Source organism: Cryptotermes secundus, unplaced genomic scaffold (genome assembly GCF_002891405.2).
Source record: "Cryptotermes secundus unplaced genomic scaffold, Csec_1.0 scaffold1726, whole genome shotgun sequence".
Classification (NCBI taxonomy): Eukaryota; Metazoa; Arthropoda; class Insecta; order Blattodea; family Kalotermitidae; genus Cryptotermes; species Cryptotermes secundus.
This window is the reverse complement of record NW_019739254.1, coordinates 42,896-63,861: the sequence shown is the minus strand read 5'-3', so window position 1 is coordinate 63,861 and position 20,966 is coordinate 42,896. Positions and strand designations below refer to the sequence as shown.

General features: G+C 37.7%; 1 protein-coding gene across 1 annotated transcript in view; it reads left to right on the top strand.

Annotated features, from left to right (window-relative positions):
* The window catches only part of LOC111871913 (laminin subunit alpha-1), a gene marked incomplete at its 5' end in the record, with an annotated part of 161,617 nt that overhangs the window by 108,219 nt on the left and 32,432 nt on the right, over window positions 1–20,966 (top strand). Inside the window, 13 exons of the mRNA XM_023865311.1 lie at window positions 395–628; window positions 3,256–3,513; window positions 4,429–4,602; window positions 5,776–5,948; window positions 7,212–7,358; window positions 10,535–10,790; window positions 11,299–11,495; window positions 14,235–14,431; window positions 14,582–14,823; window positions 16,608–16,719; window positions 17,380–17,530; window positions 18,509–18,656; window positions 20,126–20,290. Coding sequence (XP_023721079.1) covers window positions 395–628; window positions 3,256–3,513; window positions 4,429–4,602; window positions 5,776–5,948; window positions 7,212–7,358; window positions 10,535–10,790; window positions 11,299–11,495; window positions 14,235–14,431; window positions 14,582–14,823; window positions 16,608–16,719; window positions 17,380–17,530; window positions 18,509–18,656; window positions 20,126–20,290 — 2,454 coding nt within the window. The remainder of the gene's footprint in view (window positions 1–394; window positions 629–3,255; window positions 3,514–4,428; window positions 4,603–5,775; window positions 5,949–7,211; window positions 7,359–10,534; window positions 10,791–11,298; window positions 11,496–14,234; window positions 14,432–14,581; window positions 14,824–16,607; window positions 16,720–17,379; window positions 17,531–18,508; window positions 18,657–20,125; window positions 20,291–20,966) is intronic.

Sequence of the window (20,966 nt, the reverse complement as noted above, 5' to 3'; positions counted from 1 at the left end):
ACCTAGGATTATTGTGTTGTTCTCTCTGAGATCCGCTGGATGCATACAAGGTTTTGGGAATTCAGTTTACTGGCATATTTATGTGGTTAGTGGCAGTTGTAGGATTGAATTATTTTAAAACTGTGCTTTTTCAACTTACCCCTGGGTCAGCAGTATTTAGTATTCTATGGGTGTTGGGTTTAACCCCCAAAATTGCCATTGAGCCATAAATTAAAGATTTACAAAAAAAACATCACAGTATGATGGAAATCCATAACTTGAAGACAGCAGTATAGCCAACCCCCAGAAGTTCTGCATATATATCATGCACAGTGGACATTTTATGGATTAAATATGGTGCTGTGAACCATTATTGTCACATACCTTCAGAGAATCAATATCTGTTATCATGCAGGCCTGTGGATGTGGTGCATCCGGCTCTGTAAGACTGCAGTGTGATCCAAATACAGGCCACTGTGCATGCCAAGAAGGTTTCCAGGGTGACCGCTGCTCTTCCTGCTCTCCAGGGTACTATGGTTTTCCTCGTTGTCAGCGCTGTGACTGCCACTTGGTAGGAAGTGATGAAGCACAGTGTGATGCTGCTAAGGGATATTGTTGGTGTGATGATTCAGGACAATGTCCATGCAAGGTAAGCTGAGTGTTCCTCGTATTAATGATGAAAGGCTCGTTCTTTGTTTATGTGGAGTAAAAAAGAAGAGTTGTCCCTGTGGTTAATTAAGTACTGTGCAGTGAAAATGCATGGGGAAGTGGTGACATGGCTCTTCACATTCTTAACCGTGGCACTAGATGGAGGTGAGTGGTCTGCTTCATGCCCCGCTGCTTGACCTCTAGGGTTAGAGCCACTGGATTGACCTCAGAGCCAATCTGAATGCTGTGGGAAAGAGAGAAAAATCTCTTTCCCATTCTAGGAATCAAAGCCTGAGTCTTGAGTCATCCAGCCTGTAGCCTATTTCCTATACTCTTTTGGCCCCATTTATATTCTTCAAAATCCAGTACAGCAGATATTATAACAGTAAATGATCTTTTTATATAATTTTAGAATTTTGCAAGTCCTTTAAAGTTATAATAACTTTTCATAATTCTGGTGTATACATATTATTCATGAAAATTTTCATTTCAACTAATCTCTTCATTGTACTGAATTTATGCAGTCTGTTAACAACATAGGTATAACTCAAAACTGTGTTTGAATGAGGCACTGAGGCTATTGCCAGTAGATGGCAGCATTAGTCTGGTGGCAATTGATGACATTCGACACGAGACAACTGATGTTTACAAAAGTGAAACAGCAGTTGCAAGATGGTGGCGCCTCTGAGTGAGTGTCCAACCCTCGAGCAGAGCTCCGTTGTGCGATTTTTGTGGGAAAAAGGTATGGAATCAAAGAATATTCATAAAAAAGTGCTTCCCAACTATGGTGAGAAGTGCCTGTTGTGTCAAGCTGTTTACAATTGGGTGCAGAAGTTCTCTGAAGGGCGAACACATATCGAAGATGAACACTGCATTGGCCAGCCAATGGAGATTGCCACAGAGGCAAATGTGCAGCAGGTTGAAGACTTAATCCAAGCAGACAGAAGGGTAAATATAGACACTATAGCCACTGCTATTGGTTGTTCACATGGCATGGCCTACCTCATAATGAATGACAGGTTAGGTTTTCACAAAGTCTGTGCACGATGGGTGCCGCACATGCTGACCCCACAACACAAAATGCAAAGAATGGGTCTGGCATTACAGCACCTCAATCGCTACCACGATGAAGAACATGATATGCTAGCCCGAATTGTAACAGGTGATGAGTCTTGGGTTTACCATTACCAGCCCAAGACAAAGCGTGCGTCAGTGCAGTGGAAACATCCTGTGTTGCCTGCAAAAAAAAAAGTTTAAGGTGACACCATCCTCCAGGAAAGTGATGCTCACAGTCTTCTGTGATCACAAAGTCATACTGCTCACTGTGTTCCAGCCTCAAGGACAAACCATAAATGCTGACTCCTATTGTAACATCCTCAGGAAATTTCGTAAGGCCAATCAACAGAAGCGACCAGGACTCCTCACCAAAGGCATGTTGCTCTTGCGTGACAACGCACGTCCCCATACTGCCAACGAGACAAGTGAGACACTGCGAAATTTCAAGTGCAAAGTCCTCGGAGCATCCTCCATGTAGCCCCAACCTTGCTCCAAGCGACTTCCATTTGTACGGCCCTCTTAAACATCGTCTTTCGGCTGAACAGTTTCCCGACGATGAAGCTGTAGGAAGGGAAGTCAGTGCCTGGTTCCAACAGCAGCCCAAAGAATTTTATGCTGCTGGTTTTCAGGGGCTTGTAAAACGATGGGACAAGAGCCTCAATGTACAAGGAGATTATGTTGAGAAATAAAAGCATTTTTCAAATTAGTACTCTTATTTGTTTAAGTTCTATACCCATTTATAACTTACTTATTGACTTACCCTCGTAAAAAACACTGGATTATTGCTTATTTTATATTAAGGTATGTGTGGGAATACAGAATAATTTCTTCCTTTTGCAAATCATTACACTAATGTCTTATTTTGGTGATGTGATACAGTGGTAATAACTACTGTGAAATCCAGTTTAAATTTTATGTTCACATCTGAGGAAGTCCCAATTTATGAAGAATGCTTTGTAATATTATGTCTATTCAAATTAATATTTTGTTACCTATTTACAGCCATTGGAGTGAATAGTATTGGATTAAAATAATTTGGTAATTTTCTTGTAACATATAGGTGCAAAAGTAGCAAAAATGTAGGGACAGTCAGACATCTACATTAATATGTAAACGTTTCATATGTTCTTAAACTATTTAACATGAAGTTTACAAGAATTCTTATATTTCCTCTGACTACTGGTAGATACTGGGGCGAGAGAATTTTTGTTCTCACACACATGTTAAACTTTTTGTTAGCTAATGCCATCTGTGTATAAGAACGATAACTTCTTAGTTCTTGATTGTACAGTATTAGCCTTATTGATGTGTGTTCAATATTTTCTTACTCAATTTCCACTTCTGTCATGTTTTAAATTAGTGTTTATGAAACAAATTTAAAATGCCCAGTCCACAGGGGCTTTAACTGAACAGTGTGGCTGGTCACCAGTGTTTTACATTATGTCTTGCATGCACTGTATGATCTTCAATTTTTTGACAGACAACTTTCAGTGAGACTCATAGGCATTGAGATATCATGTAACTAACATCCCTGTAACATAAAAATGTATGATTTATTGTTCTCCTTTATAGGCAAATGTATCAGGCAAGAAGTGCAATCACTGTAAACCTGGAACCTTTGGTTTACAACCAGACAATCCTGATGGCTGCACACAATGTTTTTGCTTTGGGCGTACAACAGCTTGCACTCAAGCTGGCCTCACAGTAAGCCAGATAATGATGGCTCCTGCTATGCGCACTCTGACAGTGGAGTATGATTCAAATACACCACAGTTCCAACCTGGTGCCAGCATCTACCCGGTGAATATCCAACAGATATGCTATGTCAATGTGAGTGTTATGCCACACCACGAAACATGAAATTCTCTTGCACCTGTGTGAACGATACACAGAGCGCTTTTTTCTGTGATGTGAGGTCATATGGCCTGGTAGGAGTTCACCAACACTTTGGAGGTATTTACTAGCTCCATTCTTAGAGTCAAATTCTAAGTTGAGTCATCAGCAAAGAGCAAGCAGAGTGTGCAGTAAACTTCTACCAGACTACATGATATCATGCCAGAAGATAATACGCTTCATAGTTTTATATCTAATACCTTCTCCCTGTCTTTGATCACCCTAATATTATGAGGATGTGAGCCATGTCAAGATCTGTTAAATAAATTTCTAGACAAATGGTAATTTATGATATTGTAACATGTAGACCCATTGCTAGGCAATGACCGTGAAGCTAACAGCGAGACAACGGCAGTTAACTAGGCAACAGAAGAATGGTATTTTCTGTATGGTCTGTGCCAATTTGCTATAAAGAGAACCGTTAGTGAGAGTCAGTTGAGTTGAGTCAGTTGGTTGATGAGTGACTGAGCTAGTCAGTCAGTCAGTGAGAGAACTGCTGAGGTTTAGTCATTGTGAGAGAGGGGGGGGGGCAAATATATATATATATATGTAGGTCCTAGGTATCTCCTATGGAAGATAATGTGATGTTTTATGATGGGCAATGGGATGCAGGAACCCATGCCAATGACATATGTAAAATTAGAAGAAGGGATTTTGAAAAGACATTTAATCTCATTTGAAGTATGTTTCCATTCTTGTCATTTTAAGACTCACATTGAAATGCATCAAAATAATGCCTACTCTGCGTGGTTGCTAAGATTCATCTGGTTGAATGAATTATGTATGTAGATCTTGAAAATACCTCATGATGTGAATTTCCTTATATTCATGCAGTATGTTGTTCTGCTTCAGCTAGCAATGCCTGGAAGTGGTGAAGTGAGTCTCATTGGACCTGACGAACAACTCAATGTGACCAACAACTTGCGAGTTATTCCTGGTGATGTTGGAGATGTACGACTTGGAGTTACCTACCCATTTGATACACCGATCTACTGGCAGCTCCCAAAGCAGTTCCTTGGAGACAGGGTTAGAATTTTCATGCATTTTCGGTTATAAAAATATAGAATGTCAAAGAGAAACTGGGACCTCTGAGTCTGTAGCCAGGAGCTATGACCACTAGACCACAGGGCATCAGAGTACCTTTGTTGTAATGAGATTTTAATAGTAGTATACAAGGTTTCCATAAAAGAATTGTGTGATTCATTACTTTGATTCAAGAGAAACTAATGTAGATAAATGATCAGAAATTGTTCTTTAGATACAAAAGACATGCAAATTTATCATTTTCATACAGCTTAATGAAATTTGGTATATGCTACACCTGTCACTCTTAAAAAGAAAGTAAAGGTATCCCTGTAACAGGCCGTGGAGGCCCATAGGGTTGTGAGATGTTGAGGCTCCCAAATTTTCTAGACAATCGGCTCATAGATGGCGGCAAGGTTGTCAGCCCTGCGCGCTGGCCGCCCTTTACCCCCAAGTATATTCCAAGAATATTCCTGGTACTCATTGCTGTTATGAGTTGACCCCAGAGCCATAGTGCGAGTGGAAGGATTAGGTCAATTGAAAAAAAAAATCCAATGACCTCATCGGGACTTGAACCTGCGACCTTCCGGCTTGTAGCATAGTGACTCAAACACCAAATCAATATTCATCTTTGCACTATCTGCTCATAAGCAATTCTATCATAAAAGTTTTGGTAGTGGAACAGATTCATCTCTTACACAATTCATACCTTGGAGCTGTTTTTTGGAGGAGCCGTTGTTCTTGATACATGTCCAAAAGAGTTAAATGGGACTTCAAGGTGGCCATGCAATTGGCCAGTTTCTACCAATCCAGGTGTTCAGAAATCTTGAATTTAAGGCAGCTTGAACATGACTAGCATGACTGGATCAAACTGTTTGAGTAGTGGAATACAGTGTTGCCTTATTTATTCTTATATGTTACATAACTTCCACATTATTACTGTTTAAAATTATATTATTCTTTTATGGATATTCTGTATTTGCTAGTTTAATGACTAAGAGAATGAAGATGTAGACATTAATTATAAAATCTTAAAACAATTAAATTTCTTTGATTTACAGCTGTTTCTTCAGTGCTCATATGAATGAATTATATCTTTACCATTAAATTCCTGTGTGTGTTAGGAAACTACAACATTCTAAATATCTATTAATTTTTAACTTATTTTGTTTGCAGGTATTGTCGTATGGTGGTTATCTGCGATTCAAAGTGGAGACTGAAGGAGGTGATACATTGCTCCCTGCTAGCGTACTGGCCACATATCCCCTTGTGCAATTGCAAGGCAATGGTCGTCTTATTTTGGAACACTATCCAGTCATTCTCAGTTCCACAGGCCATTACCAAGTCAGGTGAGACTGAGATAGGAAGAAATATTAAATGTAGCATCTTCTAACACCAGAAATGTTTGAGGTGTAAGACCGTAACATTTCTTTTCAAAATTTGGCCATGTAATATGTTGAAGCTATTCCAGCATACATTAACATTTGTCAGAATAATGTCTTGCTGTACCTGTTCCTCCAACTTTTTTTTTTTAATCACTTGCCCTCTTTCCATTGAACACCACCTCACTTCAGCATTTGACATGGCTGAACCATAAAAGCTGAGATTATCCATTAGCTATAGATCATAAAAACATATGGATGTGGATACCAAAAATGTTTCCTTCAGCCTTTCCCATGTGAAAAACATATACCAGAATTGCTAAGTATTATAAATCTTTTCAGCCAAAATGTCATATTAATTCCCTGCACTCCTATTAGTTGAGTACAGTAAAGGGAACTGCCTGTCACCAAGCATCACCCGCAGAAACTAGAAGCTTTATCTGTTCCCTCAAGAAATCTGAACATGATGCCAGATCTACAAGGCTATGCATGTTAATGCACACTTGGCAGTTCTAGCCCCGAGGTTACTGGGCCAGTGCTCACTTGGTAGCCCTGGCTTTTTTCCCCACCCCTGACAACTTTCCTTTACCTGCTCTGTCCCGCTCTCTGCTACCTCCTTCCTGACCTTCTTACCTCATCTCTATTGTTTTCCCATGTGGCCCACTCTCCCTCCCTCTATCCTTCCTTATATAGGTGGATGTTTTTACTGGTGGTTCAGTCTGCTAGCCACCTGGTCACACCGGTTCCTCTCTCGCAGATTTTTCTACCCTGAAAATGGAGGCAGTGCATTCCTCTGAAATGTCGGTTCACACAAGATCTACAGAACGCCACATCCCAGAAGATGTCATTCTTCATAGTCACCGCTATGAAAACCTCAGATCCTATGACCTTATATTTATAATCCAGTGTCAACTAGAGGGACTTTGAATAGATAAAAATAATAAATTGAATGCTTCCTTTATTGACCGAATTGCAATTGAATTGTAAGAATATGTGCTAGGGACATGGAGCAACATGGCGTGAAGAGTCTCAGGCATGAGAGACATGGAATTGACATCAGAAATCTGACTTTCTTCTTACTGTGAAGCTATTTGTTATTACTCTTCGCTCTATTTCTTCTGTAAGCCCCAAGTCTAGCAGTACTTGTTTTATTTGTTATAAATTTATATTGAAGTCTAAAAATTAGAAGATAATAATAATATCTCATGCTTTCAATCTAAATTTTTCTAGATTACATGAATCTCTTTGGCGCCAGAGAAGTCCATCTGTACTTGGCACTGATGACAGAGTTACAAGAGAAATGTTGATGGTGGCGCTGCAGAATGTGCAACACATTGTGATTCGTGCTTCTGATTCTGTTGATTTCACAAGAGCTGTGTAAGTAGACATGTAGTAGAGCTGCATGTGTTGTCATATTTTGAGTGTGTTTTTGACTGTAGATTTTCCAAACCTCAGTACTTTTGTTACATAATAGGAAATGCAAGTCGAATGCAAAATGATATTTAGTCCAGACGCTCTTGGACGCTCATGGAATTTCTTATATAATTTGGGTATTTTGTGTGCATGTAATTTGTCCAGTTTCTAATTGATATCTGGATATCTAGTTTTTGTAAGAAAGAAACATATCTTGCTATCTCTTAGTGAAAGGTATGATATTTAAGCAACAGAAGTGAAATATTACTGTGGGAACAGGACCAAATTTAGATACACTGAGGCCCTAAGCTCAGTTTTGATTCAAAGGCTTCTTACCATAAAAAATTAAGAAGAAAAATTTATTATAATAGGAGAGGTACTGAAAAAACACATGACAATTTGTTATATTTGCATGTGCATGCAGGCAAGTAATAATTAAGAATTACTATAATTCCTTGTAAGGAGCAGTATCATGATGAAGTCTCAAATAGATTCACACTTTTGGAAAACTTAGACACTGAGGTGGATGTTAATAAGCCTTGGGGAACTATTAGAGAGAATATAAAAATTTCTGCCAGAGAGAGTCTAGGTTATCTTCATTGGTTGCATCATGATGTGTATTCCAGATATATATAGGAATTAGGTTAACTGTCAACACAACAAATATACTCACTTTTTAATGTTTTACAGTTCGACTTTTTATTCCTGCTACATGAAATCCAATGCTTCATGCCCCTGCCACATTAACCCCAGAGAAAGGGCCCCAGTACCCATTGAATAGGAGGTTGGATGGGCCTCAGAACTGGTCTGGATGATGGAGACAGGATGAAAATCGTGCCTCTACCAAGACACAAACTCTGAACAACCAAATCCCTGTTTGTCCAGCCTGTAGCCAGTTCTATACTGACTGTGCTGTCCCAACTCCCACAGTACTTAAGTACCTTATAAAAGTAGGAGGAAAGTTCTTCTTAGTTTATACAGAGTACACTGCACTGTCAGCACAGGTATTTTCATGGTGAGGTTCACAGCATCTCTGTGAGGCTGGGTGGTGGGCACAATATACCATAATCTTCTGTTGTGCATAGGTCTGTGCATTAAACCTGCATATGCTTATATGCTGCTAACATGTGAATAATCAAAACTTATCCCAGTGTTGCTGGCTTAACTTGCTCAATTTTGGCTAACATCTCCAAAATGGTCTCCTTGGGATCGTATACAGGGATCCCATCATTTTTTGCACTCTTCAAAAGCACAATGGAAGTCACTTTCATTAATGCTGTTGAGTACCACTTGTGATTTTCTTTGGCTGTCAGACACTGCTTAAAAACACTGTCCCTTCAGTCTCATTTTCAATTTGGGAAACTAAGTGAAATCACAAGGGGCTAACTCTGCCAAGTAGGGAGGATGGGGTATGATAGCCATGTTCTTGTTGGTCACAAATTCTGTGGCTTTTAGGGACATGTGGGCGGGCATGATGTCACGATGAAGGAGCCAGTTGTGGTTGTGCCAAAATTTTGGTCTTTTTCATCATATATTTTCTTTCAAGTGTCTCAAAACATTACATTAAAAAACTGAGTTGATTGTAGTGTTAGGAGGAACAAATTCATGGTGAACAATCCCCTTCATGTAAAAAAAAATGAACATGTTCTTTGTTGAACTCTGGACCTCTTGTGCCTTGTGAGCTCTTCCACTGCAACAATTGTTTGCTTTTTTGTCTGGACCATGAATGTAAATCCAGCTTTTGTCACCTGTTGTGATCCTAATGATAAAAGTTGGGTCCTCATTAACCTTCTCTCATTTACATGTTTACGCCGCTGATTTTGATGATTTGTCAAGAGTCGGGGAGCAAACTTCGCTTCAGTGTGGTGCCTGTTCAGGTTTTCTGTTAAGATCTGGCAAATTCCATAACAGATCCCAGTGGTGTCTGCAAACTCCTGGATCATATGGTGACAATCTTCACAGAAGAGTTCTTGAATTTTTTTCAATATTTTCTGTCATTCTGCTGGTGCTTGGTCGCCCTGAATGTTCGTCATCGTCAACTGACACTTGACCAGCCTTGAAATGTGAATGCCATTCAAGAACCAGTGTCTGGCTTAAAGAATGTTCTCCAAAAGGCTCATGAAGCATTTCAAGAGTTACGGTAGTGGATTTGCTGAGGCCCACGCAAAACTTGATGCAGACACATTGCTCAATTTTGCCAGCCAAAGTCAAAAAACGCTAGTGTAAAAATACTGTGTGTTCACAGCACAGTGTCACATGGCAGAATGATGCAATAGGCTTGTGGAAGTGTGACTTTGGCTTCCCCTCTCATTTTCTTTCACCAAGGCAGTTAGAATAATAACAGTCTGGGGACTTTCTGATAGGACCTTGTATCTTTTCTTAGTCTGACGATTGTTTACAGGTGATGCCATAAAAGCTAAAAGTAGATGAAATGGAATAAGAGACTTGTTAATAATATGAAATGCAAGTTATTATCAGTGATGAATGGTTGTTTTGTTGTCATCTTCACATACACACTTGTGCGCGCACAGTGTTCCATTACATTGATCCAGAGTTAGTCAAATTGACTGTAGGATGTGGAATAAGTAAAAAAAAAAGACAACATAAAATCATATATGTGCAATACAAGTGAAGCTTTCACTTAAGAATACTCATAAGGTATTCAAAAATACATCCACACATATATATCAGTATTATCAACATATGCTGTTTACTCAAACCTTTAGAAGTTGAGACATTTTTAGAGAATTCATCAACAAAAAGGAATAAAAGTGTATTTGAATGTTGAATGTGTAGTTGAATATTGTTCTTGCATTAGGTTTCAGTGGCAGTGGCTGTATAGAGGTTCAAAAACTGAGAAACAGAAAGTAGGATTTTAGACGAATGGAAGATTATTCTGAAATGTGTAACTCCGGGAATAAATTTGAAGGCTTGAATATCATTTGTTTCATGGACTTCATGCTCAAATGTCAAGACTGTCCTTTGGAGCGTTACTCTATGTTTGGTTTTTAGGTTTTTCCTAGGTTCTATCATGTTCTTCATGGCATTAATCTTTAATTAAGATTTTTTAATTAAAAATTAGATGGATTAGTATGAGAAAATATTTAAAAGAAACTGTAGTTCTATTTTATGCTGTACAGATTGCGTGATGTGTCACTTGACACAGGAATACTGGCTCCTGGTGGACCACCACCATTAGCCCGAGGTGTTGAACTGTGTGACTGCCCTCCCCAGTACAATTCCACTTCTTGCCAAGACCCTAGCATTGGTTTCTACCGCTGGTATGACAATAATTCTATCAGCTCAACTATTGTCATCCAGCTTGTTGGTGAAGCAAGACCTTGTCAGTGTAATCAGCGCTCCAAAGTGTGTGACATAGAGACCGGATACTGTCTGGTGAGTTCACAACTCTTGAAGTTAAGTGAATATATATGGCTACAGAAGAGTAAACGTTTGAGTATCTGGGTTGAGGCTAAATTGATAAAATGTTTAGCTATAGTTGCATATATTGCATATATATATATTAGAATTTAGAACAGAAGCCTTTCAAAAATTAAAATAATTACATAAATATAATTCTTGAAAGGCTTCTGTTCTAAATTCTAATAAATTTAGAAATGTTATACATTGTAGGAACTGGAATATATGTACATAAACTGAGGAATATATTATGTTGAGGTAATTTTAACACTGAGGTTATTAACTTAGGATAATTGAAACTGAATAATAAATGAAGGAAAATCTTAAACTGAGGCCCATTGAAGGGGGTTCCACTGTACATAAAGTCAGCAACTTTATTCATGAAGTCTGGAGTTCAAAATCATTTCAGGAATATACTGCTTGCATATATGGAGGTAATGCTTGAAACTCCTTGAAGAGTCTGTATGCTTACTTCTAATTTCAGAATTGTGCTGGCAATACAGGCGGACCCCACTGTGAGAGATGTGGAGAGGGTTACTATGGAGATCCTGCGCGAGGACCTTGTAAGCCCTGTCCCTGCCCTACAGTAGAGCATAATTTTGCTCGCAGTTGTCGTGTGTCACCAAAAGGCCATGTTAACTGTCAGTGTCGAGAGGGTTACACTGGCAAGAGATGTGACAGGTAAATGTGAACATTTCATTATATTTAATGAAAATTTGTGTATAAAAATGAACAAGAAGATCAGACTTCAGTTTCAAGTTGTAATAAATTTAAACTCTATGCAGTTCCATTTGACTCCTAAGTTGGGCAAACACCTGTAGTAAATTTAATACTTTTGTCTTGCAATTATTGTCTGTGACACTCATGGCTTCAGGTCACTGGAGGAGTAGAGCATTGGTGAATGTGAGGGCTGTGCTTGTGCTTGTGCTTGTGTTGGTAATAATACAGTGATAGTGAATAAGTGTAACACTCATAGAATACAATCTTCTGGGATGTGACACCTTGTATCATATAAGTTTACTGGTGTTCTTAAGGAATACACTGCCTCCATTTTCAGACTCAACCCACAGGCCAAGCAAGCAGCAGGAAGAAACCCACTGTTTGCTGTTTGATTACTCAGTTTACTCTTTGAGCCTGAAGACAAAGGCAGTACATTTTTCTGAAATGCCATTAGCTTATACAACACTTTGTGGTGTCATATCTCAGAAGATAAAATTATAGTTACAATAGTTAGTGTTAGTTATAGTCACTACCATTAGTACCTTAAATCTCACAAGTGTAATATTCACTCTCTGCTGATTGTAACTAAAAATTTATTATTTGCTCTGCAGAAACAAATTTGTAAGTTTGAGAGTGTTGTTTCATAGAGTTTGCTTTGTATGATCAAGGGGGTCACTTCTGAAGTTGATAACAGTCCTATGCATGAAGGCTCTCATTCACCAGTTGGGCACCATGACAGCATAAATGAAACTGTGCCTTTACCAGACAAAAGAAACTCATTCCAGGAGGAAGGACAACTAAAACAGTACTAATATACCTCTGATGATTCCTGAAGATGCTTGAATGTGTCTCTAGTATAACTAGGAAGAAACACCAAGAAATTTTAAATTTTATCCTCTCTTAGATTCTCAGAATCACAGAGTTTATTGATCAGCGGTAGGTGACAAAACAGATGGCAAAGATTAGAGAGTTAAATCTTGGTGTGAATGTTTAGATCTTATGGTGTCCCATATGGATTCCACTGTATATCTTCCTTTCAGTGAACTGAGACCATGAAGACTGGAACAGCTGGGAGAACATAAGGAGTATCCACAGTAGTAAGAGATTAAAAGCTAAAGCTCATTATCCCTTGTAATATATTACACTAAGTTTGTAGCCCAGCATCATATATGTTATAAATTTTGAATAAGACAAATTGAAATAAATAAACATAGCACTGCACAGTGATATTTGTGACAGGTTTAAAATTTTCTATATATTTAAACATTGATGTTACGGTGAGATAAATGCTCTGAAATTACCCAATTTGGGTTACCACAGCTGTGAATTGTTGCATGGATGAAAGTTATGTAATAGGTCACAAATAAGCCAGCAGTGTTTTTTTTCCCAGTATCCTGTGAGCAATAATACTTTGATGTGGATGTGTGAAGTGTTGTATGCTATATACAGGAGTTGGTTTATGATTGACTATATGTGCTAGTTATTAATTGGAGATTGCTTTAAACACTAGCCTTCATGTATCAGTTGATGACTTATAGGACTGGAAAGGAATTCAGAGAGAAGTATAAGAAATTAATAGTATGAAAATTTATATAACAAAGTATGAGAACAATCTTAGCCGCACATGAAGATCCAATGATATAGCCTCAATGAAACTCCAAGCCACCATCAATAAGATCTGATGACAAGAAAAAAATGGTCTACCATCTAAGAGAACTATAGGTCAACCTTCAAAATAAATGACAACTTTTGTGGTAAATCCCCTGCTAGAATCTTTTTTTTTTCTCCAAGGACAGGAAATTCTGATAAAACACAATATTTGAGTATTCTACATTATAATGTTCAAAGTTTGGGAAATAAACTATTGGAATTAAATGCATGCTCAGGTCATGATTATCAAAGCCAGATATTTTATGCTTTTCTGAACATTGGTTACACAAGGATCAAATTTTACATATGAATTTCAAACATTATAAACTGGATGATAGTTTCTGCTGCAATAAAAATTAGCATGGGGATTCATGTATATTTGTCTCTAATGAAATAAATGTTAGGAGGGGTGACCTTTTTAAACAATTTAGGAACGGATAAAAAACTTGAAATATCACCTACTGAATTAGTTGATTTTAAAATTATAGTAACTTGTATATATAGATCTCACAGTGACGTAAACATTTTTCTAGGAATAGTGGATGAAATTGTAACTAAGATAATAAAAAAGGGACGATTTTTAGTGATATGTGGTGATTTGAATGTTAACTTATTACAGGAAAATTCTCATCAAACAGCTTTATTAAGTTTGTTGTTGTCGAACAATTTATTAAACACAGTTACATGTCCAACAAGACTTACAACAAACTCAAGCTCTCAAATTGATGTAATGATTAGAAATAAGACATTTTATCATACCACAACTGAGGTAGTAGAACTGGAATATTCAGACCATTTTTGCCCAGGTTATGAACATAGCTGTTAAATGCCCCCCCAGCTCATTCAGGGAAAACTGTAAGAAGAGTTTTCTTTCATTCATTCATTTATTTCACATTCCATAGATCCACAGTACAACAGGTAGGATATGGAACACGTCAATTGGTACATATATAAAAGACAAATAAGCCAAAAAATAGAATAAAATAAAATTATGACAGAAATATAAAATGTTCTATTACTAACAGTTTTAAAACTTGGTGACAAAAACAGGTGCAGCTATGGGTGGTTTGGCTTCCCACAGCTTGAGGGTGGGTCCTGCAATCCATGCAACTGTAACCATTATGGCAGTGTGAGTGATGAGTGTCATGAAGAGACTGGACAATGCAACTGTCGTCCTGGCATCACAGGCAGGGACTGCAGTGAGTGCAGCAAAGATCGTTTCATCCTCACACAGCATGGCTGTACAAGTGAGTGTCCTGTCTTAAGAGGAACTTATAGAGATTGGAAATTCTACTGCAGAATCAAAGAGAACATTTATTAGAACAAATTTAATGGAATGAAGTTTGGAAATATTGCAGACAGGAAAGGTGTTTGAAACTTATGGATTTTTATTTCAGCATGTGATGATGGTTGCACAGGTGTCCTTCTCAGTGAGCTTGCTCTCTTAAATAAACATCTGTGGGAAGGAGCTGGTCATTTGATTGGAGGGGTTATACCTCCTCCTTGGCCACAGCTACAAGCAACAAACAAGACAGCAAACGAACTTAGAAACTGGCTTAAACTAGCAGAGAGAGTAGCAGTGTTACCAGATGATGTTAGTAGTAAATTACAGTGGCAAGCTCAACAGCTGTTGGACAAAGTAAGTGTGTGAATGGGTAGTTTGCATGAAGAATTCTACTGTAGAAGATAAGGAAGGCTGGAGCTTATGATGCATCTTGCCCTTTATAGAGAAATTAATTTTGTTTGGGAATTGTAGACTTCAGTGTGTTGGCAAGCACTGACATTTTATTCACAGTTCATACATTTTTTTGTGGGCATTGAAATAACATAACAGGATGTTTTTGAATGGATGGCTGAAACATTCTAAATGTTGGGTTAAGCCACTATGTCCAGTTTTAGTTAAAGAAGTGTATGTATTATTTATGTGTATGTGTGTGTGTGTGTGCATGCATGCATGTTCACTCACATGAGATTACTTAGCTTAAGTGAATCTCGTTTAGTGAAATTTCCCTTTGATGTTATATTGTTATCCAATGCAAAATCAAGCCTGCTGAAGGATGTTTTTACAGTCAGATACATGATAAAGTTATGTGGGCCCTGCTCAGCATATGTTCCAAGAGAGGTAACTATTACTTGGATTCCAGACCACTTTACTGAAAGTGCTCTTTGGAAAGGTGCATTGCCGTAATGTAAGGTTCACCTGTCTGGCCAAAGTGTCAGTATTCTGAAACAAAGTTCCTGCCACAAACTCAAAATATTTAAGGAAGAAGTAATAAATCTGTAATGGATAATCTACTTTTTTCATCCTAATGTTTCTAACTGAAGTCTGATCAATTTAAGAAGTAAAACGAATTAGTTGGTTTTAGTTGATATACCATGTATACATGTCATATAGTAGACACTCTGGATGAGCAGAGAAGCCTGGGATAACAAACACTACACAGTGAAGGAAATTAATGCAGTGTAGGTTCAAATATTTGTTCATGCTTGAATTATTGCTCAGAACTATAGCTATGACATTTTAAGCACAGGAAATGAGCCCTGGAACTAAGTAGACGGTATCTACCCATGTTTTGCCAAGTTTGCAACCATGAATTCATATTGAAAGAAAGTCACAGTATAGTTTGGCCTTTGGTTTGATTTGCACATTTCCTTTTGTCTTGCAGACCTTTGCATTTTATTTGTTGTCATGCTGGAAACCCTAATCTCATCATTTCATGTTCTTCCAATAGTCTTGCTGAAGGATGTGAACAAGTTTTCTTTCCCCTCTTGATTTAACAGGAGAAAAGAAAAGACACTATATTGATAAAACACTTACTGCAGCCACAAAGAAAACTGAATTCCAGTGGCTGATGCAGAATTTTACAACATAAAGGCACATGATTCAACATGCACCAACTAATGTTACCAGTTCTTCACAAAAACATCTTTCTGACTATAAATGATATAAACTCCGTCTCAAGCGCAAACAATATATTTTGTGTCTTTGATCTTGCTTCCCCACACTGCACCCAGCTCAAAATTTAACATCTAAAACACTCTCCCTGTCATTATCAACTTCCAATCCGTTGATAGCTGTCTGGCTCGTAGATTATTTCACACACGTTAATTTTACTTTATTGTAATGGCACCATAATAAAATCTTTAGTTCTAATTTTAAAACCTTTAAATTCTTTCTCCAAATTTTAAAATTTTAAAATTATTAGGGTTATTCGCCCTATGTTTAAAGTGCTGCAGCGGCTAGTTCTTGTTTCCACACTGTATAGTTGTTATCCTGTGTAGTCTTTCTGTGTGCGTGCCGCTGCTATTCTTTATTACGTATAGAGTGCAACAGGATGCTTAAATATAATATCTTTCTGACTGTTTAATTGTCAGACCTTGTATGAAGCATAACTTATAAGAGTGCTTAATTTTCTTACTCAGTCACGTCGAGTGGAAGGTCGTGGTAAGCAGTTGGAGCAAGATGGACAGTTGGTTCAAGAGGAGGCTAACAAACTCAGTAGGGAGATATCAACAATACGTCAAGAAATTGATGGTGCGTGGAACAGTGTTTTGCAGCAGAAGTTGCCTCACCATGCTCAGCTGATAAAATATTTACTAAAGCAAATCAGTCAATAAATAATGAGTCACTGGTTCTTTAAATCTACTTTCTGCTTTGTTTGTAATTTCCCAGGTTTGTAATGATTTCATACCTATACTAAAAGGCGTGCTAAATATTTCCAGTATCTTTGTGTTTTCATTAGAGGTTTTATGAAAATNACACCACATATACACGGTGCCAAATCCCAGAAGACTGCTTTCTTCATAGTCACCGCCGTGAAAGCCTCAAATCTTACATATAATAGTATGGTTTGCAAAGCTGATATCATGAAACCACATTCAAGTGAGTCTGGTGTACAGTAAAGATGTACAATTAAGAGTAGTAAGACAAATCTAAACTTTGGCCCAGAAGACATTCCAATTTCTGCAGTGGGACACCTTTGTAGTTCTGAATTTCCTTGGACTATGAAGACATGTCTGAATATGACAATTTTAACTGAAATCAAGTTTCACATGAAGCATATAATAACTTGTAAATAGTATTAAAATGAATTTGCAAAAGATAAATTTATGTTAAAAATATAGTTGTGAACTTCTATATGTAGGGGAAAGCATTCAAAGACACCCCCATTTTGTTTTCTTGGGATTCTTACAGATGCTGTCAGGAGACTTACAAATTATGGACAAGCAGGGCCTGAAGGAATAGTTAGTGTTGGTCAAGCATTGCGAGAAGCTCATCGACTCTTGCACGAAATAAAAGGAAGAAATTTGAACTCGCGCTCCAAGGCAGCAAAATATTCTCTTAAGTATGTAAATAACAAGGACAATTAGGATCATTTCTTGGAAATATTTGCTGTCTTGTTCCCGATGGAATAGCAAGAGTACATGATGAATTTAAGTTTATATTTTGACAGTAAATAAGTGGAAATTATACTTTACACATTGAACTGCTCTTCCAGAGTATTTGGTGGAACAAGAAATTATAATGATGAATGACATACAGTATGTTGCCTGTGTACAGCAGTGTGTCTGTATAATGTAGAAAGGAATGACATACTTTATTTGTGTATTAATGAGTCTGCATATTGAGGAAAGCAGTCTTCTGGGATTTGGCACCGTGTATACGTGGTGTTAACCGACGTTTCGGAGGAACGTATCGCCTCCATCTTCAGGGTAGAAGGTTCTCACGGTCTCTTCGCTTGCGGATTTCTTATATTTTTTCCCTTCTACCCTGAAGATAGAGGCGATACATTCCTCCGAAACGTCGGTTAACACCACATATATACGGTGCCAAATCCCAGAAGACTGCTTTCTTCATAGTCACTGCCGTGAAAGCCTCAAATCTTACAGAGTCTGCATATTATCTGTGGGTGTGCATGTCCTGGATTTTCTTCTCACTTTCTCATATCATGTTTAATTTTTCTGCTTCTATAGTAGTAGAAATATGCAAGTAAACACACGATTCTTACACTAAATCCTTCTTGGATGATCAGCAATATCATTTGTCGCAATCAGTTAGTTGACTTACTGGTATATACTGGTATATCATTACTCATGATCACTGCCCACATATACTCCGATGGTGGAGGCAGCAAATCTCTAAAACATTGGTTCTTAGCTCAACTTTCGTGTGGTTCGTCTTCCCAGAAGTCTTATTTATTTGTCATGATAGCTTAAAATCTTACACGTGTCTTGATCTAGTGCTTAAAAAGGTACCTGTTACAAGGAGAGGAGACATGAGGCTCATAGCAATTTTAATATGTGTTTGTATATGTGTTTGGCAGGTTATGCAGTGATTTGCTGAAACAAATCCAGAATATGTTGCATGGGTTGGTGAAATATGAAGGGCTGCAGCAGCAACTGAGAAACTTAAATGATCAATTGAGTGATTTAAATAATTTAATTTCAGAGGCTGTTAATAAACAAAATAAGGTACAGTATATTGGAACAGATAGTACAAAACTGACTTATGAATATATTAGTAAACAGAACTGTTGAATCATGCGGAATGTAATCCATTCTGGCCCTCCAGTAACAAGTGATTGCTGTATTTCTCTAATATTTCTATAAGCTGTCTGCACACAAATGAAATACACATTAACAACCTGTAGACTTAAAAATATGTTTAGTGGACTGCTTCTGGGGGGGAAAAAAATAGTTTTTGGATGTTCTCCACAAAAAGTGACATATTAGTGTGGTGGGGGGCTAATAACTTGTGAGTAGTACTGGATCTGTTACTGGCTGTGCATATTCAAACAGATATTTTTGTAGATTCTAAAGGGTTCTGACGATGGTGGATGGCACACAGAGTTACTGGGGTTTTGGACTTTTTCCATCATCTGGAATTTTAGGTGTCCTCTATTACCTAAAATTCGGACGATGGGAAAAAGTCCAGAACACCATAATTCTGTGAGATATTTTTGTATTTCTGTCATAACTAATTTCATGGAGCAGAGTCCTTGAGAAACTGAAGGTTCATTGCTATGTCCACAATAGTCCATCACAGGACTTTCTCCCAAGTCAGATGAATTCAGTCCACACCCTCAAGCTTTTTTCTTTAAGATTTCATGTTCATATTTTCCTCTCATTTATGTCTAGTGAAATAAGCCAAGGAGAGGGTGGGCAAAATAGGGCAACAAACCATTTACCCTTCCCTGGGCTGTCTTAACTGCTACTCGGGACTATCCCAAGATGAGGAAAAAAACAATAAATGAGTCAGTGATGTAGAAATAGGACCCAGTGGGTATATAATTAACCAATCACTGGTGAACTTCTACCAGATTACTGAGGGCAACATCCCAAAAAACAGTACTCTTCATAGTCACCATTCTGAGAAGACCAAATGTCACTCTCAGTCTATCCTATATATTGTATCTTTATTTTCATTTCCGTAGATCCTTACTGGCTACCAGAGCCATCAGATATATAACATGTCACAATTTACATACATTAGTTCTAAGAACAGAAACTAGTCCTTTCATAGCCACATTCATTGAAGGCATTGCATTTCTTGTGCTAATGGGCAGTGTTTTGAGTAGCAGAAATGGCTGGGGTGGCAGGAATACGAAAGGTGTGGAAGCCAACATGAAAAAGGAATGTTTTCCAGTAGGGCAAGAATATGTCTGATTTAATCCTTTGCCTTGCCTTTTATATTGGCTGTATCATAATACTCTCAGACTTAATACTAAGTTTTACTACATCAGTTGTGGCACAGGTCATTAGTCATGACGGAAGGTTAAGGCTAATAAGAAAGAAGAATTTTTGAAGACTGAAGGACCAATGGAAGAGGGGGCTTTGAAAGGAGGATGTGTATACTTGATGCAGGGTTTATGAAAGTTTCTGAAATAGTCAACAACAAATAGTTTCCTAGTGTATTAATTACATTGTGAACATGATTACAGGCTTCTGCGGTATCATCTAGAAATGAGAATGTGTTGAATGTAGTGAGAAACAGCCTGAAGAGAACAGAAGTCCTTGAGTCAGAGCAGAGGGCTCTGTATGCGGAAGGGCAGAATTTCAACAAAGAGTCATGGCAGATACTTAATGCATCAATGAATAATATTCGGGTAAGTTGTGATTTCATTGATGTCTTTCAAGATATATCATTTTTGATATGTGTTTTACTGCAGTACACAGATGATCTTTTTACTTTCATGAAATAATTATGAAAGAATAGAGAACAGAAGACAACAGATTAGGTGTGCATTAATTAGCCTGTGTTGGGTTAATTCTGTAAATAGTCATTCTAAGGCGCTTGTTTTATATAACAGAAGTCACTTTTGGGAATTTTGAGTGTAATAATGTTTCAAGTGTGATAAATAGTTAAGGTGCATCGTAATATAAACATTACTTCATGGTAATTCTGAAATCAGTATATGCTTAGGAGGAATATTAGTTGTCGTTTGAAAAGATAACCTCTCACTGCCACATAGGATTCACAAACCGATGAGGTCAAAACAGGGAGGCCAATAGGTGTGCATAAAAGAACAGAGATTTAGTTTTGTTGCTATGCTAGCTGAATAGAAAGAATTCTTTCCTTCATTTATTGCCTGGAATACTGTAATTCAAGAAATTGACAGCTCCACAACTATGTTGAAACAGTTCTTACTTCAGGTGCCCTCAGGAAGCCATAACAGAATAGTCTTTGATGTTAATTGAGTTCTTGGGTGAGTACACCATATGGATGTGGATGATGCTGCCAGTGTTTCAAAGGAACATGGAAATGAATGTGGAAAAAACAAA